The sequence below is a fragment of the Sturnira hondurensis genome, unplaced genomic scaffold (assembly GCF_014824575.4).
Source record: "Sturnira hondurensis isolate 20B ecotype Veracruz unplaced genomic scaffold, ASM1482457v3 Scaffold0006805, whole genome shotgun sequence".
Classification (NCBI taxonomy): domain Eukaryota; kingdom Metazoa; phylum Chordata; class Mammalia; order Chiroptera; family Phyllostomidae; genus Sturnira; species Sturnira hondurensis.
The window spans coordinates 2,320,560-2,341,276 of NW_028079436.1; the positions used below are offsets into that span (position 1 = coordinate 2,320,560).

At 48.0% G+C, this 20,717-nt stretch overlaps 1 protein-coding gene across 6 annotated transcripts in view; it reads left to right on the top strand.

Moving 5' to 3' along the window:
- ACSL6 (acyl-CoA synthetase long chain family member 6) overlaps positions 1-20,717 on the top strand; it is a 58,643-nt gene that overhangs the window by 35,510 nt on the left and 2,416 nt on the right. For all 6 annotated transcript variants that reach the window (XM_037050512.1, XM_037050514.1, XM_037050515.1 and 3 more), the window contains 7 exons: positions 1,012-1,107; positions 2,105-2,177; positions 4,966-5,054; positions 5,740-5,856; positions 8,654-8,797; positions 10,743-10,844; positions 11,755-11,826. In XM_037050512.1, coding sequence (XP_036906407.1) covers positions 1,012-1,107; positions 2,105-2,177; positions 4,966-5,054; positions 5,740-5,856; positions 8,654-8,797; positions 10,743-10,844; positions 11,755-11,826 — 693 coding nt within the window. The remainder of the gene's footprint in view (positions 1-1,011; positions 1,108-2,104; positions 2,178-4,965; positions 5,055-5,739; positions 5,857-8,653; positions 8,798-10,742; positions 10,845-11,754; positions 11,827-20,717) is intronic.

The following is a 20,717-nucleotide window of genomic DNA, read 5'->3' on the forward strand; positions in this document are numbered from 1 at the left end:
TAAGGAGCTCAGCACTGCTGCCGGGTTGAAACAAGGTGCCGGATAAAACAAGGAGGAGGGCCAGATTTGGCCCGTGGGCCTTGTGTTTGCCACCTGTGTTGTAAAGGACTCACTTTTGTTATTTGGAGATGTGTTATATTTGCCAAAAGGCAACCAGCAAGGTCTCCTGGAAAGTGAGTCCACTGCCTTCCGTGGGCATCGAGGCAGACATGCCTGGGGTACTGGGTCCACCAGGAAGCTCCTGGCTAGAGGGCTTCTGTGGCCCTCCTGTAGCCCTGGCCACCGTGGCTTCCCGGCAGCACTGGGATCCAGACAGACGGCCAAGGGTCCTCCTTGGCCCCTGTGTCCCCTCCCTTCAGCTTCTCCCCAGCCAGGCTGACCATGACCGGCTCACCTCCAGGGCGCCACTGAAGCGTCCAAGCCCTGCGTTACCCCAGGTACCCGGAGTGAATTAGTATCATTACTCATTTTTTTCTTACTCCTCTATTTTCAGCCATGAAAATTAATATTTAATCTCTCTTGGCTCAGCTTACAGAAACAACATATTTAAGGAATTCTTTGTCCTCTCCAGTGCATAGTAAATAGAGCAGCCAGGGTATTGATTTGTAAATGAAAAAAGCCTAAGCCATTGGAGTGGAAGTGGGAAGGAGTCGTCCTAAGTAATTGTTTTGGGTGCTTGCAAATGATGGGAGGGAGAGGGGACAGCTGTGTATCTGAAGGAAAATAGAACCGAAACTGTAGAATATTGCATAGATTAATGGCACTTACCCCGAAAGACGTGAGAGTTGGCCACATGGTGGCTTGAGGCGTGCAGCTCGCTGCATTGGTTCCTTTGAAGGAGAAAGGACTTCCTCAGCCCACGACGTGCGGCCTCAGGCCTTGTCTCTGAGCCCTATCCTAGGGTCCGGGTTGAGTCCCATTGCTGAATGTTGACCTTGGCTGAGGAGGACCAGATGGGTTGGATGCCACCCGCAGCCGCACAGAGCCTAGCAGGCGCCTCTCTCCCCACAGGCCAACCTCGGCGGGTGTGTACGGATGATCGTGACTGGAGCAGCCCCTGCATCGCCAACAGTCCTGGGCTTCCTCCGGGCGGCTCTGGGGTGCCAGGTATCACCTTCTCGCAGCCTTCCCTGGGGGCAGTGCAGCGTGTGATAGGACAGGGCCAGAACCCTGCTGCACCTTTGACTATGCAGAGAAAGGTTCTGGGGGCAAGATTCTAGTTGGGTGAAAGCTCAGTTTGTCTGAGGATGAGAAAACCCCAGGGCAGGTGAAAGCCGGGCTGGCCTGCCCACGTTTGGGAAAGCCCAGGGGCATCGTGCCCCCGCCACCGCCCGTACCCCCCCCCGCCCCCCCACCCCCAGGAAGAGGGATCCGACAACCAGCATGAGGACCAGCAGCATGCTGGGGAAGCTGGGGAAGCTGCACACGCCCCGGAAGAGCACCTCTGCAGCTTCAGCCTGCGAAGCTCCGCCCACCTGGCAAAGGAGCCCAGGGGAGGGGCTGACGAAGTCCGTCTGGGTTTTGTCGTTCGATTTAAAGAGTCCACTCCTACATTTTCCTACTCAATGAATATTTATTAAGTTTCTACATATGCAGGGTACAGTAACACAGCTGTGACTGTGTTAAGTAAAGTAGATACAGCTGTTTCATCAATATCCATGCCTAAATTTTTATACGTTCAAAGCCACTGGCCTCTTCTTCTACCCCAACACTGCCTGGCCACCCCTAAGGGCAGATGCTCCCACATGGCACATACCTGCAATCACATGAGGCTCTGGAGGGGAATATCTCACAGAGACAAAATCAGCCACACAGTAGACTTTAACGTGTTTGTCTTTAATACACATTATCTGAGTGAAAAATACAGTCAGTAGTTGAAAATAGATCCGAAAACGTTACCCCAAACCACAGAACCTTATCTACTAGGTGTGGTTATCTGCGTTCAGCTTCGCCTGGACTGACCTGCCTCTGCAGCACCTCCCTTCCCACCGGGCCCAGCACGGGGCAGCCAGGCGTCGGGCGGGAGCTGAGCCGGCTGAGGGGGCAGCCAGCCCTCGGCAGGGGTACGCATGCCTACAGTGAAGTTTCCATGTTTTGCTTGAAGGTGTATGAAGGTTATGGCCAAACTGAGTGCACAGCTGGATGTACGTTCACCACCCCTGGGGACTGGACCTCAGGTAGGATGGACAGGGGAGGTCGAACGGTTCGCCGGGCACTGCCTGGTTGGAGCAGCTGCAGCGCTTTCTCATGCAAAGCAGGTGTGCAGCTGGAAAACAGCAGAACAGAGCACACAATGGCAGTCGCACCCAGGCTGAGGCATTGTGGGTCTGTTGTTCTCTTTGTTGCATACTTTTGCATTTTCCTGCCTTTTTTTGGCATGTTCCCATTTCTTTTATAGATAAATAGAAGTCATATTTTAAAAAAAGAAGTAATAGATCACAATGTAGCCCCAGGTGGAAAATGATCAGATCAGTAGATATCAGTGTACTAGATTCCTGAGCACCACATAGTCTTGCTTATTGTTGTCACTTCAGAATGAAGGAATCAGACTATGAATTGGATATTATTAAGGAAGGGGAGGCAACTTCCTTGTGGCCAGAGCACTGTTTCATAAAGGGCCACTGCTGAGGCCCTTTGGGAACTACAGCCTCCTATCATGTTAGTGTCCGTCACACTGGATGACAGTGGCAGCCTCAGAAAGGGGCAGCTCCTAGCCACACCCTTATTCTGAAGAGACTCATCTTTCGGGGCAGGGAGGAAGCAGCAGGTAGCCCCTGTATTGTCCATCACAAGTTTAGACCAGATACTGGCAGACTCTGAAAACCATTCAGCAAAAGAATCCTTTAGGGCCCAACCTCCCCCGTGAGTGCAGGGCCACTCTCATGATTCGGGTTTGCTCAGCTGCAGACTGGAAACCCAGGAGAGTGGGTATGCACAGGAAACGTGCCCAGGAACTCAACCCTATTCACAGGGCACCCTGGGTAGTCAGCAGAAATGTGATGGGTGGATTCGAAATCGAAATCATATTTGTCCAAGTCAAGTAGAGAAGTATTTTTCTGAGTTTTATCTTTATTTATAAACTTGTTTTTTTAAAAGATTTTATTTATTTATGTTCAGAGAGGGGAAGGGAGGGAAAAATAGAGGGATAGAAACATCAGTGTGTGGGTTGCCTCTCGTGCGCCCCCCACTCAGCACCTGGCCCACAACAACCCAGGTATGTGCCCTGACTAGGAATTGAACCAGTGACCTCTTGGTTTGCAGGATGGCATGCCATTCACTGAGCCACACCAGCCAGGGCTGAATTTTATCTTTTAATCTCTGGCAGAATAAAGACTTTGGTGTGTACGTAAAGTCTTGGATCTTTCTCCCACTGACAAATATACTACAAGGACCGTCTTCTGGGGCCCTGGCTCACTAACGTTTTCCTTGTAGCTGCCATCACATTTACTGATCTCTCTGGCACACCCTCTTCCTTTTGGACACTTTCTTCCCTCTTATGCCATTCTGTACATTTTCCTGTGTAAGACTTTTGAGGTTTTGCCTTTTTAATTCATTCTTATCATAGAAACTTGCAGAGACTATTGACTATGGGAAGATAGGTATCTTTGTACAAATTGTGAAAGATTTTACAGCCTCTCATTTAAAACAGAAACCAAAGTGTCTCCGCTAATTTTTTTATCTCCTTCACTCTGTCGCTCCCTTTTCTTTCAGGACCTTGGCCAGCACCGGATTAAAACTCCACCATCTTGTCAGTGAATTCTGTAACAACCCCCCAAAATGAATAGAAAATGACTTCACTGTAATTTTGTGGTTGGAGTGTATAAGACCCAGAAAATTTAAAGCCCTGTTTTTCAAGGGCGAGTTACCTCATTCTGTTTTCCATTCCTTTCCATTTCCTTTGTTACTCAAAATGTGGTGTATGGACCATAAGCATCAGCGTCATCCCCTGGGTGCCTGTAAGCAATGCAGGAGCTCAGGGCTCATCCCAGACCCACTGAGTCAAAATCTGAACTTTAATAAGAGCTCTAGACGATCACTGTGCACATAAACCAACAGTCTGGTGACCGCAGCAAAAGCCACAATGGACCCCAAACCAAGGCATGCGATCTGGCAGTGGGGAAAATCTTTTAATGCGGACACAATTATTAAAAAAACACAAGTTTATAAAAAAAAAAGTAAAGATCCTGCCCTGACCTGTGTGGCTCAGTTGGTTGGATGTCATCTGGTTTTGGATGCTGGAAGGTTGCAGGTATGATGGCTCCCAGTCAGGGCACAGGCCTAGGTTGTGAGCTCAGTCTCTGGTCAGGGTACATATGAGGGGCAACTAACCGCTGTTTCTCACTCACATCGATGTTCTTCTCCTCTTCTCTCTCTTCCTTCTCCTCTCTCTAAAATCAATAAAATCTTTAAAACTAAAATAAAATTAAAAAACATCATATCCTGGCCAGCATGGCTTAGTTGGTTGGAGCATCATTCCATAAATTGAAAGGTTGTGGGTTCGACTCCCGGTCAGAGCACGAGCCTAGGTTGCAGGTTTGCCCAGTGATAGTGTGTATGAAAGGCAACCAATCAGTGTTTCTCTGCCGCTTCGATGTTTCTTTCCCTCTCTCTCCCCCTCCCCCTCTCTCTAAAATCAATGAGCATGTCCTCAGGTGGGATAAACACATATCTTGACCACGTGGTTGGTGCAGGTATGAGCCCCACACAGACCCTGTGCAGGCTGGTGCTAGGCCAGGGTGCCTGTGCAGCTCTTTAAGAACCAAAACAAGGCCTGCAGAGGCTGGCCTCTCCACTCTCCAGAATTCTGTCTTGTCATCCACCCTGGCCTGTAACAAATGCCCGTCGAAAGCTGTGTTGCTTCTCATCCATAATTCCCAATGTGGGCCACTTGGGGGGGGCATGGAGCACCTTCAGTGCTGGAACCGGCCTGCATGCTGACCAGTGCCGTGCTGCTCCGTGTTCCAGGGCACGTAGGGGCGCCCCTGCCCTGCAATCACATCAAGCTCATCGACGTCGAGGAGCTGAACTACTGGGCCAGCAGAGGAGAGGGAGAGGTAAGCTTCCGCGTTTAGCCTCCGCGTCTGTGGGTTCTACATGTAAAAAGAACTACTTTCCTTTTACCCGTTGTAAGTCACTTTAAACTACTGATTAATTTGACCTGACCGAGTTCAGTATTTCCTCTCCTGTTTCTGAAACAAGGCTGGGACTGAGCTGGTCTAAATCAAGAACTGGAATTTCCAGACTTTAAAAAGAAATCCCATTCTTTCCCTCAGTGGCGTGGCCTGCTGCTGCGGCTCTGTCCCAGCAGCAACATGACCGTTTGCAGGCAGGACGGATCGGGGAGGTGGGGCTGGTGGTTGCTCACTCACTCCCTGGGAGAGTGGCTCCCTGGTTGTGAGGCAGGGCCGGAGGTGTCTCTCGTGGAGTCAGCCAGCCTTTGGGATCGGATGTGACCCCACCAGTGCTACCAGCAGCGCATGCAGCAGGCCAGGGGGTCCCTGAGGAAGAAGAAGAGGTGGTGGGGGGGGGAGCCTGGGGTGGCCGGGACAGAGAGGAGAGACGAGAGGTGCTGCTTGAGAGAAGGCAGGAGACAGCTCAGACCTCTGGTGGCTGTCACCACTGCTGTCTCCCCAGTGGCTTTCCTTAGGGATGGCGTGCATTGCTCTGCAGAGGCCTCGTGACAACTGCACAACAGGACCCGTAGGCTGGCCTGACAGAAACCGGTGTTTGTCCCCACAGATATGTGTGAGAGGACCGAACGTGTTCAAGGGTTACTTGAAAGATCCAGACAAGACACAGGAGGCCCTGGACAGCGATGGCTGGCTCCACACTGGAGACATCGGGCGCTGGCTGCCGGTACGCAGGTTTGGGGCCGAGGAGCGCCCTCCCTGGGCTGATGCAGGGGTCCTTTCTCCCTCCTTCCTGATGCCTAGTCACTCAGGAACACCTCCAGGGATGGAGGTGTTCTTCTCTACTCGCCCCTAAAGCTCCCGGAGCTTCCAGAGGCTTCCAAGGGGTCCTTGTGGGAGAGTGGAGCTGGACCTACTCCCTACCCTGATGGCTTCCAGACAGAGCTGTGGGATCTGATGGGTGGACTGCGAGCAGCAGGCGTTCGTAGCTGTGGGAGACCTGAGACAGACACCCCATAGCTGGGGGTGGCACTGACCGGTGTGGAGGGCTTGGAGCTGGGCTGGAAGATGGCTGAGTGCCTTTGGAGGGGACAGTGGTGGCTCCAGTGACCACGGGCAAAGCCCCGCCCCTCTGCGGGACCCCGTATTGACTGAGTTGCAGAACCAGAGTATGAAGCCATGTGAAAATCTGTGGCCGTGACCCCTGACTTGTAGCCCAAATGAGTTATTGTGCCTAATTGTGTCACCTGCAAAACGGGGATACTGCCATTGTTTACCTGCGCCATTATTATTGTCAGGAGTAAGTGAGGTGGTACCTGTAATGCCCTTAGCACAATGCCTGGCACGTAGGAGATGCTTAGAGGGAAGCTGTGAGCAGGAAAAGGCTCTGTCACTGAAAGCGAGAACCCTTGCTGGTCGCAGCTCGCCCCAGGAACCTGTCTTGTGTCTCTGGGAAGGTGCTAAAGTTATGCTGGGGGAGTTGGGGTGGCATTCAAGATGCTGAGTCCACCAGTCACGTGAGAGGCATTGCGCCCTCTCCAGGGCCGGCGGGGTTTGCCGCTGCCTGCACCTGTGTGCTTTCCTTTGAGAAATGCTCATTCCTGCAGCAGTCGAGGCTGTATCCTTGGTGTGTGCCCTGGGCCAGGGACCCGCTTGGGGGAGAGATGCATCTCTAGATAGTTCCCCAACCCAGCGTGGTGGGCTTGAATGGAGGGCCATGCACCCCTGGGGAGGACAGAGGAGGACAGAGGAAGACAGGGGCCTACTAGGCCTGTGTCCCAGGAGCTGAGTCCTGCCCTGAACGAGAGGAGGGAGTGGCGAGGACACTCTGGGCAGGAGTAATAGCCCGTGCCAAGGGCAGAGACACTGGACCAGTGAGGCGAGCCGCTCCACCCACTGACCCACAGGTGTGGAGGAGGCAGCAGGCCCTGGACCCTGACAGAGGGCAGGTTGTCCCATCAGCTAAGGAAGCTAAGGTTTCGGGTCCCCTCACTTGCATAGGCCCCTTCCAAGGTCTGTACTTCATTTCCTGTTATTTTTCTCAAAGAGGACCCTCAGAACTGGAAAAAGCTCAAAGTCTCTCACAAAGTCTTGGCTCTGCCACTGGTGCCCCGTCACTTGCATGGAGCTGCCTGCCTTGCAGGCTGTTGTGAGAAGCAAGTAAATTAACTCACGTAAAGCACCCAGTGTTTTGCCTGAGCTCAAGTCCAGGACGACAGGCAGGCCATCTGTGGGGTCATGTTTCCAATGTCACTGGTTTGAAATACTATTAGATAGAGCGGGCCAGGAGAAGAAATAAGCTTCTGATCCAGAAGGACCTGATTCAAATCCTGGTTCCCCTACCTCCTAGCTATGTGGCTTTGGAGGAGTTAAGTAACCTCTCTGGTCCTCCCTTCTGTTGTGTGTGTAGCAGAGGTGACCCCGCCCAGCTGGTGGGTGCCGTGAGCACCAAAGAAGCCAGCGTGGGGAAAGCATGCTGTCAGCTTGGGTTCAGAGCAGAACAGGGCCTGCTGGTTTTCTCTTCTGGAGAGGGTGCCCTGTTTTGGTGGCTCAGGCAGACAGAGCAGGACAGAGTGTATGCAGCGGTCTGGTCAGGTTTTCATGGAGACAGACTTGTGAGCCACGACCTGACCGCTACAAGTCCCAGGGAGGCGAGTGGCAAGGCCATCTCTGGTTTCAGGGCTCAGGGACTGGGACAGACACGAGGAGGACCAGGAGGAGCTTCCTGTGGAGGCATGCTGACTTTGAGAGTAGCTTGGTTTCTGAAGTGTCCTGGGCATAGTTGAGCTCTGGGTCTTCACTCAGTCAAGGGGCCTGGCTGGAAGCTTAGGCAGACGTGGCAATGGCCAATGGCAGCTACCTCCCGGAGCACTGTCAGTGAGGGTGAGGAGTTGGCAGCAATCAAAGGCTGAGCCAAAGGAGAGACCCACTTAGGAAACTCAGGAAGGGAGGAGGCGGGGGTGGTCTGGAGGCCAGTAGCACAGCACACACTGCCCAGTGGGTGGCCCACCTGCCTCGGAGGCCCTGACCATCTGGTCCATCAGGTGGGAGTCCCCGGGGCCCTCTCCCAGAGCTGTGCTGTGTGCTGGGGGTGGGGAGGCTGCTCTTGGGGGGCAGCAGCTGGGGCGGGAGACCTAAGCATGGCTTAAGGCAGTAGATCTGAAGATACTGTGAGCAAAGAGACAGCTGGAGCAAGAGTCTGGGCGAGAGGGGAGACCTGGTGGGAAGACCAGGAGGTGGGCCTCTTTGGGGAGGAGGGTGGCAGTAGTGGGAGGGGAGCAAGGCAGGGGTAAGTGCTGAGAGGAAAGGACAGTAGGCACTTAGGGTCCCGCAGAGCTTGGCAGCCATGGAACTGGGGTGCTCGGTGGCTGTGGAGGAGCAGGGGCCTCTGAGCCAGAAGCAGATCTGGGTGGAGCCTGCAGGGTGGGACAGGCCGGAAGGGAGTGTCTATGGCACTAAGGAGTGAGGGGGTTCAAGCTCAGGGGGGGCCACTTTTTAATGAAGCCGTTCGTCCATCTCCATAGGCGGGAACTCTTAAAATTATTGACCGGAAAAAGCACATATTCAAACTTGCTCAGGGAGAATATATTGCGCCTGAGAAGATTGAGAACATCTACATCCGAAGTGAGCCCGTGGCACAAATCTATGTCCATGGGGACAGCTTACAGGTGAATCCCTGCCCTTTGCCCTCCCACTCGTGCTGGGCCTGCTGGAACGTGCGGTTATCTCGGAATGACTCTGTACATATTGGTATTTGATTAAAGGGGTAAACGTTAGTTTCTTATCGAGTAGATAAGGAATACTTATCAGTATTCCCCTACATATTAGATTCTGAGAGAAAATTCCTGTTTTTAAATAAAATTTTTTAAAGATTTTATTTATTTATTTCTAGAGAGAGGGGAAGGGAGGGAGAAAGAGGGAGAGAAACATCAATCAGTTGCCTCTCACACTCCGCCTACCGGGGACCCGGCCTGTAACCCAGGCCTGTGCCCTGACTGGGAATCAAACCAGCGGCATTTTGGTTCATAAGCCGGTGCTCAGTCCACTGAGCCACACCAGCCAGGGTGAGGAGAAATTCCTTTTTTAAGGAGCAATCTTAATTGCTTCGGGTTTGGTAAAGTGCACTTAGGTAATAAGTTGCTTGAAGTAGTAGTAATGGACACCAGCAGTACTTTTAACTTTATTTGTGTGCTTAGTAATTTTTTATCTTTCAATTATTGTTGATGCACAGTATTATATTAGTTTCAGGTGTACAACCCAATGACTTGATACTGACATTACTTAAGGAGCGATCACCCCAGAAAGTCTAGTGTCCATCTGTCACTAATGCATAGCTACTGCAACGTTATTCACTGTGTTCCCTGTGCTGTACCTGCTACTTTTAACTAATGCTCTACCTACTTCCAAGAGGAATATTGAAGTCAGATGCTGAGGCAAGATTTAGGGTTGCTACTGTTTTGACTTTGCAAATGACTTTGCATATTTATGCAAATGACCTTTACAGATAAATAGGTTTACTATTGCAAGTAATGGCACTGATGATGATTAGAGCTTAATATATCAATCTGCTATGTTAATTTATTACGATTTAGGAATAAATTATTTGGAAAGGGCTTTTTTGTTTTGTGTTTTTTGTTTGTTTGTTTGTTTGTTTGTTTGTTTTTCTGAGAGAGGGGAGGGAGAGAGGAAGGGAGGGAGAGGAACATCAATGTGTGGTTGCTTCTTGCATACCCTGTCCTGGGGCCCCGGCCCACAACCCAGGCATGTGCCCTGACTGGGAATCAAACCAGCCACCCTTTGGTTCGCAGGCCGGCACTCAATCCACTGAGCCACACCAGCCAGGACTGGAGAGGATTTATTTTTATTCTGCTTCCACATTGTTTAGATTTGAAGTCAGGAAGATTACTGTGAATCTAATTTTTGCACTCACTGGGTTTCTATAATTAAATATTATGAAATTATTTTAAATAATTTAATGAGCTATATTAATGAAATGGAGGACCATATTAATTTAACTATTTCAAAATGGTCGGGAAATCCTGAGAAATACATGTTTTGGTTCCCAGAGTTACTGGTCAGCAGCCTGACAATGTACATGTTTGAGTTTAGCATGAGAATCAAAAGTACTTGTAGGTCTAACTTTACTGATTCTTAATCTTCTTAAGTTTATTCTTTATTAATTTTGTATGAAGTTAGGAAAATAGGTCAGAAAATAAACTGTCAAGAATGTGTGATATATTGGTGGAAATGTTTCATAACATAAGGCACACACTTATTTTTAGAAAAGGGAGGCGCCTGAGAATACCAAGAGATTATTTTTAAAGGTGGACCACAAATAACAACTTTAAAAGTGTCTGTCAGTAATACAATATTGTATATCAACTACACTTTAATAAATCCAAGGGAAAAATATAAGGGCTTTTGTGACTTAAAAAAGCTTTTGTCAATTTGTCAATTGTTTTATATTGGTGATCGGTGTATCTTGTACTAGTATCTTAATTTTGTATCTATATCAAAATTTTTATAATGTTGTCAGGGGAAAACTTGACATAAATATGGCAGAGTGGAAACAATGCTTTTGTCACGACTCATTTTTCTTTGCTGGGACTGCAGGCCTTTTTGGTGGGCATCGTGGTGCCGGACCCCGAGGTCATGCCCTCCTGGGCACAGAAGAGAGGAATCGAAGGGACATATGCAGAGCTCTGTGCAAACAAGGTCGGTACCCGGGGCTGTCTCCTAAAAGGCTGCAGACCTTCCATGCTGCTGCACAATGCGAAGACAGAAACAGTAGATGGCGGAACTGGGTCACATAGGGAGGTTTCTAGCTTTAGAAAGGGTGGGGATCCTAAACCAGAAGCCCATCTCTCTTCATTGTTGTAGAAGGAACTCACATTTCTTCTTAGACAGTTTGGGGAAAGACTGAGTTTTAGAGCCAGGAGACGTCACAGAACGCTGGTCCAGCCCTCTGGTCTGGCGCTGGCTGGAGGACGGCGGCTTGGCCCCGCAGCTGGCTGACAGCAGCGTCAGCTGCGAGCTCGGCCCTCTGACTCACTGGCCATGCTCTCCCCAAGTATGGGGTGGATTTTGTGTCCACTGGGCCTAGAGAGGCAGTCGTGGACTTGAAAAAAGTAACACAGTTCTTCCTGCTCGGAGCGTTAGCCCCTCACACCTGGCAGAAACCTTGTGGTTCAGGGAGGGCACCGTGGAAGAGGGTCTTCAGGTGCTGGCTCAGCACCAGCCCCTCCAGGCGCATGCCCATTTCTCAGCAGCAACCACAGACCCCCTCGCTTCCTCTGGGCCCTGGGCTCGTCCGAGGGTGCCGGGCCCCTGGACTCACCAGGCTGACCAGAGGGCAACTTAAAAACATCAGGTGGTTGACTTGGGGTAGTGAACACACAAAACAATATACCTGAAACCTATATAACTTTATTAACCAGTGTCACCCCAATAAATTTTAAAAATTTGTCCCTTAGCCTATCACTCCTTCGGGCATGCCCAGTACTTATTTGTCAGATGAGAAGTATGCTCCCAGGGAGTGTCATCCCCAGTTGTGGGGTGGGGGGCTAGTGTGTTGGAATGAAATGTGTTTTTGGAATTGTAACTTTACCTGTGTTGTTCAATTCAGGAGCTAAAGAAAGCCATTTTGGAAGATTTGGTGAGGTTAGGAGGAGAAGGTGGACTCCATTCCTTTGAACAGGTAACTGTAACCTTCCCCATGGTTGTTAACAGCCCTTCCCAGTGATGAGATTTAAAGCAACCCTGGTGACCCTGGCCTGGATCGCCCACCCCCAGGCTGTGGCCGGCAGGCAGGCTTCACATCCACGGAGCCCTGCAGGCCTGTTCCAGCGTGAGGGCTGCGGCCTGCCCCTCAGGCTGAAATGGGTCACAGATTGGGTGAGGCCGCTGGCTGTCCTCAGCCTCTCGGAGGTTCAGAAAGCTGAAACAGGACCCTAGCCAGCACTGCTGGATCACGAGCACACGGCCTGTCTCCGAGCTGCCCTGCTCCTGACCAGGGCCCTGTCTTATTTTTATTTCCACGGGGATTCTCTTCTTGGCTGCAGCAGGCAAGCTCACTGGCTAGAGCACCGGAAAAATTGTGCTCCTCAGGCCAATGATCTGTTAGCACAGCGTGCGCTGGGCAAGGAGGGACACCTGAGGGACACACGGGGCGGGGCGGGGTGGGGGGCGCGGGGGACACAGCAGCCCTCTCTTGTCTTTGCGAGGGTGCGGTTCTTACTGTAGCTGAGTTCAAAAGCAACTTGATCCTGCTTATATGTAGCATTTACACATCTTCTCTAGTCAAAAATTCAAGAAGAATTTATTAAGCAGAAAAAAATACTGATTATTAAAATTTCCTGGTGTGTCATTAATATAATTATTTTCCATAAAATTTTGTTTCTTCAGTAGGGTCCCCAAATATAGTATTAGAGGCCTGTATGTTCATTTTGATGATAACCTAAAACATTTTAAAACCAGTTTTAAATATAAAGCCCTTAGAGCAATTCCGTGCAGTTAAAAAACATTTCCACAGTTTGAGACTAATTTTTTTAAGTTTGAAACTGAGGAAATCTAACCATAGTTCTGGGGTCTGAGAGAATCGCTTTTCTTTAGAAGTAGATCTCTATCTACATTAACCTAGTTCGAGAAACACTGCTTTACTGTCATCCTACAACATGTTTTAGGGCAAATAAGGCCCGGATGAATACATCTTCATAAAGTCCTAAAACTAAAAATCGTAAAATCTGAGGCAGTCAGGCAAGTTATATTTACCTCTCTGGATGAAGGGTCACTTCTGGCTAAACAGTTATTTAAATGTCTAAATTTGGTAGAACTGACCTCACTGCCCTTCCGTAAGGGAAGCTGCTCACCAGATCGTATGGTTAGGTGGATCCGGGGCCACAGATGGGTGGTCCACGCACGGCCTGGCTGGTTCTGCCTGCCTGCCCATGTAAAGGGCTGGCTCTGAGGGCTCTGGGCATGCCCGAGGTCTGGGGCCAGGATTACTGAACGGACCAGTTCCCGTGATTCCTAAGGACTGCACGCCCCCTGCTGAGCTTGGGGTGCATGACCAGCCCCAGGGCATGAGGAGAATCTGTCAGCTAGATTTCCTCCTCCTGGAAAAGACCACCAACTCTGAGATTATGCTTGAAAGGCACCTTTGGCTATGTTTCCAGGGTTAACCCATGGGCGAGTCAGAGCTTTCACTGAAAGGAGATGTGTCCTTGACTTTCCATGAGCCTTAAGCCGAGTTCCTGCTCTAGTGATCTGCCCTCACCATGGTAACGCCAAACACAGAGGAGCCCTGTGGCTTCTCAGGGGCCTGAGTGCTGCTGCCAAGGCTGTCCCCTCTTTGTTGGTCTGCGGTGTCCTCCCCGCCACAGCCAGGGTGCGCCCTGGCTGACCACAGACCAGGCCTCTGGCCTGAGGAGGGCCCACTGGTGTTGCGAAGGTCAACAGAAACTGAGTCAATCCATAATCCATCGTCAGCCCGTCCTTTTCTCTTTTCCTCAAATGTGATCAGTTAAGGCGTAACCCTAGTCTTTGAAGAAACGCACACAAATAGGCTCAAATCATTCAACAAAAGCGAAAAGAGTACAGACTTATTTGGGCAGGGTTGATGTGAATTAAACTTTGAATTAGATTTAAAAAGTAATGTAATGTAACTTATAGAAACAGACAATCCCTGGAACTAAGCCACCCATTATTAATTTATGGGCATCTTTGGAAGTTACGTTTTAATGAGTAGACATGAAGCATTTAAAGTAACTACCAATAACTTCAAAACGTGGGCACCTGGGAAGTATTTGAGCATAGTTAACTGTGACTTAACCACTTCCTTGACTTTTACATGCTTTACTAGTTTGCACAGGCAATACTGAGTGAACTTTGACATGAAAGATTTTTTCAAATTGTGACTAGGAAGCCTTCATTAAAAATATTTAATTGTGCCCTGGCTGGTGTAGCGCAGTGGATTGAGCACAGACCTGCGAACCAGAGGATCGAGGTTCGATTCCCAGTCAGGGCACATGCCTGGGTTGCAGGCTGGTTCCCTGCAGGCCAACTTCCAGCAGGGGACGCATGAAAGGCAACCACACATTGATGTTTCTCTCCCTCTCTCCTTCCCCTCTAAAGATAAATAAATAAATAAAATCTTAAAAAATATTTCATTGTATTTCCTGTCACTGAAATGAATACTTACCTAATCAATATGCCTTTAAATTAGAAATGAATTAACATTTTCCTAATTAATTTAAATGTTTTTCTACTTTATTCTTCTGTCCTAAATTAACCACTCTGTGTTTATTATCTACAAGCAATATTGTGTGTTAAAAGTATTTCATTGAGTAATGCCATTGAAAAAATTTAAATACTGTGTTTCTTCAAAACCAAGAAAAGTTCTGTGCTCTAAGAAGTTGGCATAAATTGACACCTTTCAGGTGTTTTATTCCAATACAATATTTAAATGTTACATTACTTCTAAATTTTAAAAAGCCTGTAGAATCACTTTGCAGTGACAAGAAGGTAGTTTCAGAACGAAGGCTAACAGTGTCTGCTTTCTTTCCTCAGCAAAACATTTGCTTAGTACAAATGGGCAACCGAGTTTCATGTTCTTCTATTGGGCATAAAGGGAGCTTATTCTCATTTGTTTTTTCACACTTGACAGTTTAGTTGCACTTGAACATATATAATTATTTATAAAAGGTGAAATTGGTTTTATCGTTACTTTAAAAACTGCAGGCATGCCTAGCTGGTGTAGCTCAGTGGATTGAGCGCAGGCCTGCGAACCACACGATCATGGTTTGATTCCCAGTCAGGGCACATGCCTGGGTTGCAGGCCAGTTCTCAGCAGGGGACTCACGAGAAGCAACCATACATTGATATTTCTCTCCTTCTCTGCTTTCCTTCCTCTCTAAAGACAAATAAATAAAATCTTTAAATAAAAAAAAAAACTGCAGGCCTGTGAGCCTCCGCTAGACCCCAGGTGTGGCCCGTCCTTGTGTGGCAGTCTCACATACTGCCTAGGCTTTCAGTTGCTGGAGCAGTTTGTATAGTATTTTCCTGGGAGGATGTACAGAGACCCGGGGCTGTGGGTTGGACTGGAGCTGGGGTGCCTCTCTGATCACTCCTGAGGGGCCGAGAGCTGAGCTGAGCTGAGCTGAGCGCCGTGCTGCTCACTGACACTCCCGCAGAGCCTCCTTGTGGAGTCAGCTCGAACTGCAGAGGCCCCGTCGTCGCTGCGGCTTGCTTGGGCCAGCTGCTTTGACAGGATACTCGGATCTACCTGCACGTGCCAGCCTTTCTTCCTAGGATCGTAATGTTTTCTCTCACCTTCTGCTTACCATCTGCATAGCGTCATGGGGCCCTCCCTGTGAAATCCATCTTCCCTGAACCGTACTGCTCTTAGCTTCTGCTGGTCACTCCTGGGTTTTCAAAGCTTTGCTCACCCCCACGCCTGTGCTGAACACAGACTCTTGGACCCGTTGCTGAGCAGCTGGAGCCAGGCTGCGGGGACACTGCGGAAGTTACATCTTGGCATTTGCGGCTCCTTCGAAAATTATATAATTAATTTCACTTATAAAAGGAGGTGGTTAGCTGATGGAAACAGTATCACATAAGGTGGATTTGGGGTCCCCCAGGATAATTCCTGTTTGATAAAAACAAATTAGGAAAAAGTCTATTCCAGAGAGTACAGGAAACAGCAGCCCTGTTCCCTATCAACACCTTGCTTCTCTGAACCTTAGCTAATTTTGAAACATTTGATAATCACCCCTTTTAGCTCAGATTCCCAGCTATTCATATTGGATCTCCAAAAAGAAATGATTTTACTGTGTGGAGTGGAGTTGATGCAGCTGCCTGTGAGGCTCTCATTTTAGCCTTGAGTTCCCTCCTCCTCTCCATCCCCTCCACATGGAGCCCTTAAAAGGATGTTCTTTTTTATAAAAAGTGAATCCTCCATTTGAACAAATTTATGGAGACAAAGATGAAGCTAATTTATTAATGCTGTATTTGTTTGAAAACTTTTCATTTTTAAATTACAAGCATTTTAAATTCTGGTTTAAAAAGCCAGAATTCGTTAAAAATTAAAGCTTTTTAAGAAGTTGGAAGTATGGCTGTTTTAGAGGTGTTCTTTGTATACTGAGTTTTTGATCTGAAAAATTGGTGGATGTAATGGAGAGTTTTCTGAGCAAAGACTTCTTTGACATCTCAGAGTATCCACCTGCCAGGGCACTAGACTATGAGCGTCGGAGAGTTTGAAAACTATCAATGACATTCTGAATTTCTGCAAGTATTTGCATACATTGGGGTGTTTTCCAGCTTGGTTTTTGCTGTTGTTGTTGTAGTAAAATACACATAAGATAAAATCTATCATCTCGACCATTTTTAAGTGCACAGTGAAGTGGTGTTGGTGCATTTGTAATATTGTACAGCTAGTACCACCTTCTGTCTCCGTGATTCCTATCACCTTATAAAACCAAGACTCCCCGGCATCGTTACACGGTCACTCCTAATTCCACGCCGCCCTCCTCCGCGCCCCTGGCAGCCACCGCTGCATTTCCTGCCTCTGCGACTCTGACTGCCCCGAGCGCCTCGTGTGAGCGGAGTCATGCAGTGTTTGTTTTTCTGTGACTGGCTCACTTCACTGTGCTCAGTGTCCTCAAGGTTCATCCATACCATAGCATATGCTGGAATTTTCCTCCCTTTTAGCATGAATAGTGTTCTATTATACGTATATACCACATTTTGCTTATCCATTCATTCACTGGTGGACATTTGGATCGCTTCCACATTTTCGTTCTTGTGAATAATGCTACTGAGAGCATGGCTGCACAGTGATCTTTTGGAAACCCTGCTGTCAATTCCGCTTCTGGGTTATAGCACGAAGTGGAGTACTGGGCCATACGGTAGTTCTGTTTTGAATGTTCCGAGGAAATGCCAGGCTGTTTTTCACAGTGGCCACACCATTTTACGTTCCTACTAACAATGTACTACAAGGGTTCATTGTACATTGTACAAAGGTTCCTACTAACCCAGTCACAAGGGTTCCAATTTCTCTATATCTTCACTTTTTATATTGTTTTTTTGAATGATAGCCATCCTATTGGGTATGAGGTGGAATATACATTGATTTTTGACGTAAGTCTTTCCTAATCATGTCTATTGATTTTTTTATTCTTTAATTGTATTTTATTGATTATGCCATTACAGTTGTCCTGATTTTCCCCTTTTTGCCCCCTCCACCCAGCACCCCCACTCCCTTAGGCAGTCGCCACGCCATGGTTCATGTCCATGGTTCATGTCCGTAAGTTCTTTGGTTACTGCATTTCCTACACTGTACTTTACATCCCCATGGCTACTCTGTAACTACCTATTTGTACTTCTTTGAAGAGGTGAAGTCATACCCTCACCTCCTCACCCATTCCCCCACACCCCTCTCCCATCTGGCAACCCTCAAAATGCTCTCCGTATCCACGATTCTGTCTCTGTTCTTCTTAGTTCCTTTTTTAGATTCCATTGTTAATAGATATGTATTTTTGCCATTTCATTGTTCATAGTTTTGATCTTCTTCTTCTTAAATAAGTCCCTTTAACATTTCATACAATAATGCTTTGGTGATGATGAACTCCTTTAGTTTTGTTGTATTTGGGAAGCTCTTTATCTGCCCTTTGGTTCTAAATGATAGCTCTGCTGGGTAGAGCAATCTTGGCTCTTAGGTCCCTGCTTTTCATGACTTTGAATATTTCTTTCCAATCCCTTCTAGCCTGCAAAGTTTCTTTTGAGAAGTCAGCTGACAGTTTTATGGGAACTATGCTGTAGGTAACTGACTTCTTTTCTCTTTCTGCTTTTAAGATTCCCTCTTTAACTTTTGACATTTTAATAGTGATGTGTGTTGGAGAGGGCCTCTTTGCATCCATCTTGTTTGGGACTCTCTGTGCTTCCTGCACTTGCATGTCTGTTTCCTTCAGCAAATTAGGGAAGTTTTCTTTCATTATTTTTAAAATAGATTTCCAATTTCTTGCTCTTTCTCTTCTCCTTCTAGGACCCCTATGATATGAATGTTGGACCTCTTGAAGTTGTCCCAGAGGCTGCTTATACTATCCTTATTTTTTTAGATTCTTTCTTCTTCATATTGTTCTAATTGGTTGTTTTTTGCTTCCTTATGTTTCAAATCATTGATTTGATTCTCAGCTTTATCCACTCTACTGATATTACTCTGTATAATGTTCTTTATTTCAATTAGTGTTTCCGTCATTCCTGACCAGATCTTTTTTATGCTGCTGAGGTCCTCGCTAAGTTTCTTGAGTATTCTTATTACCAGTGTTTTGAACTCTGCATCTAATAGATTGCTTGTCTCCATTTTTTTTAAACTCTTTTTCTGGAGTGTTGTTCTGTTCTTTCATTTGGGTCATGTCTCTCTGTCTCATTTTGGCAGCCTCCCTGTGTTTGTTTCTGTGTATTAGGTAGAGCTGCTTTTACTCCATGTCTTAGTAGTGTGGCCCAATGTAGTAGGTGTCCTGTAGGGTCCAGTGGCACAGCCTCCCCTATCACCCAAGTTGTATACTTGAGGTGTGCCTTTTGTGCGAGCTGAGTATACCCTCCTCTTGTGGTTGAGCCTTGGTTGCTCATTGCAAATCAATGGGAGGGATTTACATAGGCCAGTCAGCTGCAAGGACTAGCTGTGACCACTGACAACCAACCTCCACCTTCCATGGATCATCAGCTGTGCAGGGGCAGGGTGGTGGTGCTCCAGCCTAATCTGTAGCTGTCCACTGGATGTGCTGGCCCTGGGGTTTCCTGGGTGGTGCAAGCCAGGGTCATCCCCCACCTGTTTTGCCTGGGGCCATCCTGACTGAACTATTAAGCAATCTGAGATGGATGCTGCTCATGCTTGGCTTGGAGATTCCCAGGCAAAGCTAAGCTGTGAATCTAGGCTGGATACTGTTAGTGCTGGGCCTGGGGCTCACTGAGGCCAGCTGTTGCTTGTTTGAAAGGATTTAGGATGTTGTAAAATATGAGCCAAGACCAGCCATTCCTATGGAAAAGAAGCTTAAGTGGGTCCATCAGTTGGGTGGGGCTGATCTCTGGGGATCTCCAAGGTGAGTCAAACAGTGTTAGCCAGGTTGATGGAGTCTCAGATGTGTCACCAGTTTTGCCAGCTCTGTGGCCTTGTGAGTGGAGGGTTTAGAGAGGGGACAATGGCCTCTGCTTATCTTGATGCCAGATACTTCAGTTTCTCCCAGTGTGCCACTGGTGTCTTTCAAGCTGCTACCCTGGTGCTGGAGCTCAGAGGGAGTGAGTCTGAGTAGGTGAGTCCGTGCATGGGTCCTTTAGGAGGGACTGCTTGGGGCTCCAGAAGTTTTTTCCACCAACTCAATCCCCCTCTGGTTTTTGTGGGGGACTCGTCTTCCTGGCACTGGAACTCTGGGCTGAGGGCCCTGATGTATGGCTGGGACTCCTCGCTCCTGAAATTTTCCTCCTGAATTTTTATCCATCACATGTGAGTGTGGGACTAGCCTGTTCCTTATCTGTTCCCCCTCCTGCCAGTGCGGATGGATGTGGTTTCTTTAATTCCATAGTTGTCAGACTCCCATTCAACTTGATTTCTGACAGTTCTGAGTGATGGTTGTTCTATATTTTAGTTGTCATTTTAGTTTTGTAAAGAGGTGAGTCATGTCTGCTTATGCTGCCATCTTGACCAGAAGTCTGCATTAATTCTCCACTGATTTTATTGAAAGTTCTCCTATGACATCTCAGCTGACACAGCAACCTCTCTCTCTTGTTCTCCTGGCTTTTGTAACCCATGTTCCAGTTCTTTCTACTTCTCAGGTCACTTCCTCCCTGTCTCAAGCCTAGGCTATAGCTCTGTTCCGCACACTGAAATCCATATATCCAATGTCCGAAGACTACTTGGTGTCTCAGAAGCATTTCATGTTTTACATGAGTACTTCATCTTACCGCCTCCAAAGAATCTTTCTCCTCTTCCAGTTTTTCTGCTGAAACAGAAGCCTAAAACCATTACTATCTCTCTTTCTTCACCACTTAACCAAGCCCATTGTAAGTCCCATCTTTTCTATCCCTGAATCTATTTCTATCTCCACAGTCGACTTTTTGGCCTGAATCACCATCAGTCTTGCCTCTCGGCTAGTCTTCCAGCTTCCACTCCGACCTCACTTCAGTCCATCTGTGATGGATTAATCGATCTAAAGAGCCATTCTGGTTCTGTCTCTCCCTGCTTGAGATTATTTTAAAAAGTACTTCCAAATTCCCTATCTTCGATAATCAGTCCTCTATAATTTGGTCTGTCCCTCCAGCATCATCTCCTTCCTCTTCGTGTGCACTGTGTGCTTCAGCCTGCACGGGCAGTGCCTCAGACGTGCTTCAGCACATGTTGCCTCTGCCTGGGGCACCCTCCTCTCCTCAGGCCGCACAGCACCAACCACTCCTCTTCCCCTTGCAGTCTTCCTCTGGCTAAAGCCTACGGATCCTTCAGAGCTCAACTCAGGCGTCCCTTTTCAATGAACCCTGCCCAAGCCTGGGTTAGGTGCTAGATCAGAAATGTGTTCAGCTCTAAGAGAAAACCCACAGTGC